General features: G+C 36.3%; 1 protein-coding gene across 1 annotated transcript; it reads right to left on the reverse strand.

Moving 5' to 3' along the window:
* On the reverse strand, positions 1-1,847 carry myf6 (myogenic factor 6). Its single transcript, XM_051891111.1, has 3 exons — positions 1,323-1,847; positions 1,066-1,159; positions 1-636 (listed from the first exon to the last, which is right to left on the reverse strand). Exons 1-3 carry the CDS (start codon positions 1,830-1,832, stop codon positions 521-523), a joined length of 720 nt encoding a protein of 239 aa, XP_051747071.1. The 5' UTR covers positions 1,833-1,847; the 3' UTR covers positions 1-520.
* Between the last annotated feature and the right edge of the window lie 6,769 nt (positions 1,848-8,616).

Below are 8,616 nucleotides of genomic sequence, written 5' to 3' on the forward strand. Positions count from 1 at the left end.
TAGATTTTTTAATGTTTAATGTTGGAAAGATATACATTAGTGATCAAGTGCTCTTTCTTTCTTGTTCATTTATAAAATAATTTAAGTAACAGCAATATATTACAAAATATGTACATTTTAGGAAGACCACATAAATTGACAGGAATCATTTTGCTGATATTAATGACCCTTCAATGAACCTGGAATTACCTGCAGCAACTACACTGAATGGTCAATTATGAAAAAGAAATCATATTTGATTGGAACACTTCATAATATTTGCAATGTAATAAAAACATTATTTTATACAATGCTTAACAGATCACATAGTTACATTACATAGAAATTATATGAATCCTTCACATATTTTCATATTATTTTTTTAGATTGAACATGACCTGTTATGCATTATATAAAGATGCTTGTTAATGACTTATTTTTGAAAGTTATTTATGAAAGTGTCGCCTATTACATTTAAAACATTCACACTAGCTCATGGAAATAAATACAAGTCGGAAATGTGAGGTGGGATGCTTGAGCTTCACTTTTCTGAGATCTGGTCGGGACATCGAGCTTTCGTCTCTTCAGTGGAAATGCTGTCAACAATCGAGGAGAGGCGACGAAGGCTGCTGGATGCTGAAGACTCCACCGCGGCTCCTGTAACACACGTTAGGCATGGATCATTTTGGTCAGAGAAACAAGCATAGAAAAGTACATGAAATTATGCAGTGAGAGACAATTAATGACAATTACACACAGGGAATTATGTATGAAAAATTCCGCACAGACAGTTACGAAAAGCAATTACGCAAACACAATTACGCACAGAATTCTTCCCATAAAACTAAAAACACTACACCAACACTGGAAATTAGAAGAATTTCTTTTTATGATTCAATTTTGTTGAGAGATTAAGATCATAGTGTAGAGCACAATCATGCGCAAATACTGACAACTATACGCGCAGACCATTACGCACATCATCAGGGCATGGAACATTAATGACCAGCAACTTAAGACAATAATTAAATGCTTCTTAATGTTAAAACCTTAAACTTTATGTAAGCTTTGATTCTCGCTACCAACCTTCTCTGTGACCGGCCATCTGGGAGTTGGAATGATCTGGATTCCCCTGCCAGCTCTGGCAGGTCTTTTTCCAATGATACTCATTGGGAGCCACCTGAACAGGCAATCATGATAATATTAATATTACTCTTAATTTAATTTTAATTTTAGCAATTAATATCAATAATCATTAGTTGGAAGCAGACATGTGGCACCACGTGGATCCAGCTGCTGTCAGAGCACATGGATCGGTTGCATTGGCTCGGTTTTGTTCTTACATGGTTTTCTTTCACGTTGTATGTGTAAGGGTCACTGTCAGAGTTCTGTTCTTGCTCATCCAGCGTATGCAACAGGTCCTGCAGTTTCTCGATGTAGTTTATTGCGCTGCGTAAAATCTCCACTTTGGGCAGCCTCTGGTTCGGATTGGGCACCGTCTTTTTCTTTAGCGCGTCAAACGCCTCGTTGATCTTTTTGAGCCGCCTTCTCTCTCTCAGAGTGGCGGCCTTCCGCCGGTCGGTTGGAGCAGATTTTCTTTTACAGATCTTACAAGCCCACATGAGACACTGACCCTCGCAGTGAGGCTGAAGCCCCGGAGGTGCGAGGACGTGTTCCTCCCCGCTGCTCTCGCACCCTGTCTCTGACGGGACCGGATCCTGTCCCGGGGACAAAGGGCTGTCATTACCCTCATAGAGTGGGGACACTCCAGGCATATCCAAGGTCCCATGGTCCCCCTCAAGATAACGTAAATCGTTGAAAAAATAAGTGTTGGTCTCAAACAGGTCCATCATGTTGTTGTAGGCTGTTTTGACAGTAAGACTGTTGGCATTTAAATAGCCCTGTGACACAAGTCAGGGGACTTAAATATAGAATGTGAAATTCTATCCAGTGCTTAGCTGTTGCAGGGCTTCAGACTCATTTCAATAGGCCTTTAGGAACACTGAGTCGGAGTGAGAAATAAAGGAGACACTTTACATTACATTGTCCATGTTACATATGTCTGCAATATATATATATATATATATATATATATATATGCGGTAACATGCTATATGCTGGGTAATGTAGGTAGTGTTAGTAATGTAATCTAGACTTATTTTAGGTAATGTATTCTGACTACTTTTGGATTACTTTTTATATTACTTTTGACCTAATTCATTTATTGATTTGAATAGGATAATCTTGTTCCATATAAAAATACAAAGAGAAAGAAAATATATTCCATTCTTTGTTATAAACAACGTAAACTGCATTAAAGGATTAGTTTTGAATTAAAAACGACCCCAAGCTTTACTCAAGCCATGTGTATTTGACCTTCTTCTTTCTGATGAACACAATCTGAGTTATATTAATAAATATCCTCACACATCCAGGCTTTATAATGGCAGTGAACGGGACCAATGAGTATGAACTGAAGAAAATGCCTCCATCCACATCCATCCATCATAAACGTACTCCACGCGGCTCCGGGGAGTTAATAAAGGCCTTCTGAAGTGAAGCGTTTGTGTAAGAAAAATATCCATATTTAACAAATTATAAAGTAAAATATCTAGCTTCCAGCAGACCACCTTCCGTATTCAAATTACAAAGAAATTGTAACTGACATCGCGTCAGTTACGCTTTTTTCATAAGTTGAATACAGAAGGTGTAGGACGTAGCGTAAGCGTTTTGAACTGCGAGAGGTGTTACGTTTTCTTCGTAAGTTGAATATGGAAGGCAGTCTGGCAGAAGCTAGATATTTTACTTTATAGCTTGTTAAATACAGATATTTTTCTTACACAAACGCATCGCTTTGCTTCAGAGGGACTTTATTAACCCCCCGGAGCCGTGTGGAGTACGTTTATGATGGATGGATTCACTTTCTTGAGCTTCATACTCATTGGTCCCATTCACTGCCATTATAAAGCTTGGACGTGTCAGGATGTTTATTAATATAACTCCGATTGTGTTCATCAGAAAGAAGAAAGTCATATACAAGTAAAGCTTAGGGTAATTTTCATTTCAAAGTGAACTAATCCTTTAAATACGTCAGGCTTTCCCAGAGTTTAATGAAGCTATTAGGTAATTATATCTTAAAAATTAAAAATAAAATTTTGAAATAAAAACATTTACTAAAAAAAGATTTAAAAAAAAATTGTTTACCTGCATGGCACACGACCATTAACCGATATCAGAGAACCGTGAACTTTTGTTTTATTATTATTCTAGACCTAACTTAATTAAAAATCGAAGGGCTTACTTCAAGTAAACATATTTGAGCAAAGAGGTTCGGCTGACAAAAATTTGGGGGAATCCCTGCATTGCATGTAAATATGAAATGATGTGAATTTTAATGTGTTTGCAAGACAAAAGCCTTCCAGAGACAGTAATACATGGTTAAATGACTCACTGAGTGATAATTTAAATAATAATTAATGTGTTTGTCAGGAGCTGTTGATGAAAGTGAAATGATTTCTGTAAATCCGGTGATCAAATGCTGTGTGGGTCTCAGTATTCAGTGATAGTCACCTGACTAGTGTCTGTTCTTTGTGTGCAATTCCACAAAACCTGAAAGAGCTTCTGAACGTATGTAAGCAGTAGACTTTTCAGAAAGGAAAATTGAAAATATAACAAAGAAGTAGAATCAATGAATTATAAATAATTTACTTCCATTGTGAGAATAACATGTAATCATGTAATCAATAGAAAAGTAACTGTAGTCTGATTAAGAGTATTTTAAAATGTAATATCTAATTACAAGTACTTAAATTTTGGAATCTGATTACATAATCCAGATTACAAGTAATCAGTTATTACCCAGCACTGGTAACAGAGTCCAGTTCTCACTATTAACTATTAGCATGCTTATTACTAGGATATTGGCTGTTTATTAGCTTATTACTTAGCTTATTACTTAGTAATATTAGCTTATTACTTATAAATCACATATTAAAGATTAGGTCACCCAAAAATGAAAATTCTCACCCTCATGTCGTTCCACACCTGTAAGACCTTCGTTCCTCTTCTGAACACAAATTAAGATAATTTTGATGAAATTCGAGAGGACTGCAGTGGTTCAACCTTAATTTTATGAAGCGACGAGAATACTTTTTGTGCGCAAAAACAAAATAAATATAATGACTTCATTCAACAATATCTTCTCTTGTGTGTCCTTCTCCTAAGTTGTTTACGTTCTGGACTTTGATAGTGGTGGTTAAATTGCTGTCATATACCTCTTGGATTTCATCAAAAATATCTTAATTTGTTTTCTGAACATGAATGGGTGAACATGGGTGAACTAACCCTTTAACAACTACCTTACTAAATATTAATAAGGAGTAATTAGGAGTTGATTGAGGCAAAAGTCTTAGTTAATAGTGAGAATTGGACCCTAAACTAAAGTGTGACCATATATGCTAATGCATTTAGAAGACATAAGATATTATTTGGCAGCAACTTAAGATATTAACATTACATAAGACATATATTCCATCAGGTCATGCATTCCCTGGGAATCAAACCCATAAGCTTGGCGTTGCTATAGAGTAATGTCAAAAGTTTAAACTACAGGAACACTATTGTAATTGCTCTACTGTTCCACTGTCACTATATGACCGCAATGTTGCTGGACTGGTACACTCTTGTATACATGACAATAAAATGTGACAAGATTCAGTCACATTTATATAGGCCTAAGTAACTTACCAAGACAAATAAATCACAGCATTGATTTTTACTGTAAATTGCATTGTGTACTGACTTCATGAAAATTATCTTAATTTCTGAAACACACACACAGAAATGCTGGACGCTGGAAAGAGAGTCTTGTTTTCACGCCCCATAAAAATAGCCAGGAATGTGCGCAGTCAAAATGGCTTTTGAAAAGCTCACGCATGTGAAGTAAAAATAGCTATAAGAACCATTTATCTTAAATCTATAAACACATGAAAGGCCTTTCCAAAGTGTTATGTGTCCTCTGACATTTTTCTACAAGATCAGTGTGAGATATTTTATTGAAGGGTACGAGTTGTTGACAGCTCATATTGCTCTCAGGCAGATCATTTTAGTGTATACAGTTCCTAAATGTTCAAACAGAGCAATTGGGAGGATAAGGCAAAAATAAAACACCCTATATGCTTTAAACTTGATATTGATCACTTCAAATAATGCATCCATAGATTACTGAATTGATCATAATTTATTCACATCAGAAGAATAAGATAAATAGCCTATAATGGGTAAACGTAGTTGTTTACCTCTAAGTAAGTGCTGAAAATGGCTATACGTCAACCAGTTTGGCTCTTGTGCATTGCAAAGGGTTGCCGTCTCCCGTAATGTACACATCTCCCGTTACTTTGTTGTGAAAGGTTATGGCCCATAGGCTCAATACTGTGTCATAAATCTCACAGTTTGTGACAGAGGTGATGATCTTCTGCAATGTCACTGATGTCCATTCTCTAAACTGCGTACCGCATAATGATATGCAAACGCTGCTTTTGTAAATGCTACACCATTATTTTTTATTCCCAAACATGTATTTATGTGCAAATAAATCAGCATTAAAATTATATTATAAGAGTACCATTTCCCACAACCCGACTGCTGTCTTCTATCAAGCTTTACAAGCATATCTAATCAGCACGGCTTCATTGCCAGTGACCAAAAGTCCATCAGCTGGTCATTCACCACTCAGGGAAGGAACATAGTTTTCTTTTACAAGGCTTTTCATAGGAAGAGCAGCCCACGCATGTTCACTTGATCTCAAGGGATTAGCCATAGAGACCATGTGCCCAAGAGTGATGAATGCATTTCATTGCTTTTCCACTTTTAAAGGTATTACTTGAATCAGTTGACTAAACAGGTACAAATGAAACTGTGAGAAAGTGATTCTGAAGAAGGTTAAAAATGTGACCAGGCTCTTTGAGCTGTTGCAAAGGGTTAGTTTCATTTAGGGTGATCAGACGTCAGAGTTTTTGGTGGCATGTCCTTGGCTTGGTCTGTCCCCTTCAATACAGTGTCAGTACCTAATGTGCCAACTATTGTTAATTATATATATATATATATATATATATATATATGTGTGTGTGTGTGTGTGTGTGTGTGTGTGTGTATGTGTGTGTGGTGTGTGTGTGTGTGTGTGTGTGTGTGTGTGTGTGTGTGGTGTGTGTGTGTGTGTACACTGTAAACCCGAATAACTTGGCAAAACTCAAAAGAATTGAGGTAATCTGTTACATCGAAATGTTTAAGTTAAGAAATTCAAAGTTTAAAGGTGGTCTCAGTAGAATTTCAAAAACACTGTTTGGAAGTTAGTCAGGCCGACACCAACAGCAAACGTCTAAGGAATCAGCATTAAGGGGTGTATGACGGTCGAGGAGACAGAATGAGCAAGAGGGAGATTTGAAAATAGGAAGAAAAAAAAAAAAAAAACGCAGAACAAGAGATGGGACACAATACAAAAGAGCTCAAAAGAATATCACTGGAACGAAGGTTTATGACTGGGCAAGCGCTTTAGGACCCGCGTTTATATTAGAAAAGCTTTCCAGCGCTGGAGAGAGCTAAGAGGGAAGGCCTGAAAACGGACGCGGAGGCTGCTTTGATCCCGCTTCTCATGTGAGTAACATGGTTTTGATTGTCTGGAGTTGCTGTGCTGTTGGCGACTAACAACGAACACTTACTCTTGTGTACTGTACGTTCATTTTTTGTGCTTCCTTGTCATTCGTTCATCAGCTGCGGGCCGGGGTTCGAGACTGACTCGGAGCAGGGTGGTTAGGATTGGAGTGTGTGTTTTGGAGGCGGAGCAATGAAGAGAGGGGTGGGTTTGTTTGGGTTGATTTCAAATATCAACAATGTCCTACAGCGTTTTTCAAAATCTACTGATCCGACCTTTAAGTAAGCAGAACTGGCAGATTATTATTTTGTACTTCATACATTTTAATTGCTCTTAACAATTTAACTTATACTTAACTTAAAATTATTTTGTAATCTCTACTTAAATATTTTTAGTAGCAGAAACTTGGCTAGCTTTAACTAGCTAATTCAGTAAATGCTAACTTGCTCATTGGTAACACAATAGTTGCGTCCCAAATGACGCACTATTCACTATGCACTAATACACTATGTACTTATGCACTATGTACTCATCTATGTAGTGCGTGAATTGTATAACGTTATTTTGTCATTTAACAACGGAGTCAGATACCCCCCTCTCCCTCCGATACGTAATTAAAGCTGCGACAGTTGAGTGCATGAAGTGTCCAACATTCCACAGTTTGTTTTTTCCGTTAATTTAGTGCATCATTATTTAAAGTGCACTTTTTTTTTTTGGTATTTTTTTTTGTGTGAACGCACTACTCGCACTATTTGTACTTAAAAACGTCATAGAATAGTGCATAAGTACGTGAACTGGGACGCACAGAATGCTTTGATAGCATTAGCATAGCAATTGCTGAATGAGTACGGCAATATAGAAGCAAAACAAACAGCAAAACATTAATCACTACTAAATCTCCCACTTAACATTAATCTTGCACAAAAAAAACATCATATAACACTTAATTTTAGCATTTACTCTACCTTTCGAGTGTCATGGCAAAACATGCTGGGAAAAAGAAATCCTAGCAGAGTTTCTGTTAAATTTAAGTCTGTCTAAATTAAAAGAAACAAGTTCATAAAACTTAAAACAATGATACAATTCAGATTACATAAAATGTATCAGTTTTGTGAACTCAAAAGAAAAAGAAAGTTCTAAATTCTCATAAAAGTTAATTTATTTGTTTAATTTAAGTTTACCCTACTCAAACCAATTAATTATTTTGAGCGTTAGGGTTTATAGTGTATATATAATATAACATTGTATTGTATTATATTATATTAAATAAACCAGTTAATTCCAATGTTACCACATCATAGGTTACCTGAAAAAAAAAAAAACATTTTTGCATTGTTTTTAATAGGCAATCCAAAGTAAAGTCATCTTAATTCAATTATATCCATTCTTGTAAACCACAGCCTATTGTTGTAAAAGGCTAGTCACATAAAATGTGTTGCAGTAAACATATCTTGCATTCTGAGAATTCCTCCATGTAGTGTGATACAGGCTGATTCTTTTTGTTTATTGCCGGTTAGGATGTGGGGATATATTTGGGCTTTATTAGTTTCCTGTGAATAGATCTAGTTAAGACCTGTTCTTGCTTTTAGACTTCTACTGGCTTAATTCATATAATACATTTACCATGTAAGGACCTTGTTTACTTAGGTGTGGAAAGATATTAAAGATGGTACATCAGTGCCTTTTGTGACATCAGTTTGAGGTCCCGTTCCCCTCTCTTATATCTTTTTGTCTCTTTAATTCACTGTAATTTCTAACAATAATAAAAAAAAACTAAGTTGAACAGGCCTCTCTGGAGAATGATGTGCAGAAAAATGTATGATCTCCAAAACCAGAGAATGGGCATTTTTGTGAGAATCATTTTGGCAGCCTGCACACTTCACAGCATAAGCATAAATGAAGGGCACTCAAATATATGCCAACAACTTCCCCATCATGGCCATGACTCCAGGATGGGAACATATAATCCCACATTGGCGGCTTTCCAC

This window comes from Ctenopharyngodon idella, chromosome 4, assembly GCF_019924925.1.
Source record: "Ctenopharyngodon idella isolate HZGC_01 chromosome 4, HZGC01, whole genome shotgun sequence".
Lineage (NCBI taxonomy): Eukaryota > Metazoa > Chordata > Actinopteri > Cypriniformes > Xenocyprididae > Ctenopharyngodon > Ctenopharyngodon idella.

Excerpts from the sequence above, each read along its gene's own strand:
- myf6 (XM_051891111.1), bottom strand. The coding sequence starts at position 1,832 with ATGATGGACCTGTTTGAGACCAACACTTATTTTTTCAACGATTTACGT. Across the intron at positions 1,160-1,322 it reads ACAACGTGAAAGAAAACCAT|GTGGCTCCCAATGAGTATCA; the intron begins GTAAGAACAAAA and ends TTGCCTGTTCAG. Across the intron at positions 637-1,065 it reads GATGGCCGGTCACAGAGAAG|GAGCCGCGGTGGAGTCTTCA; the intron begins GTTGGTAGCGAG and ends CGTGTGTTACAG.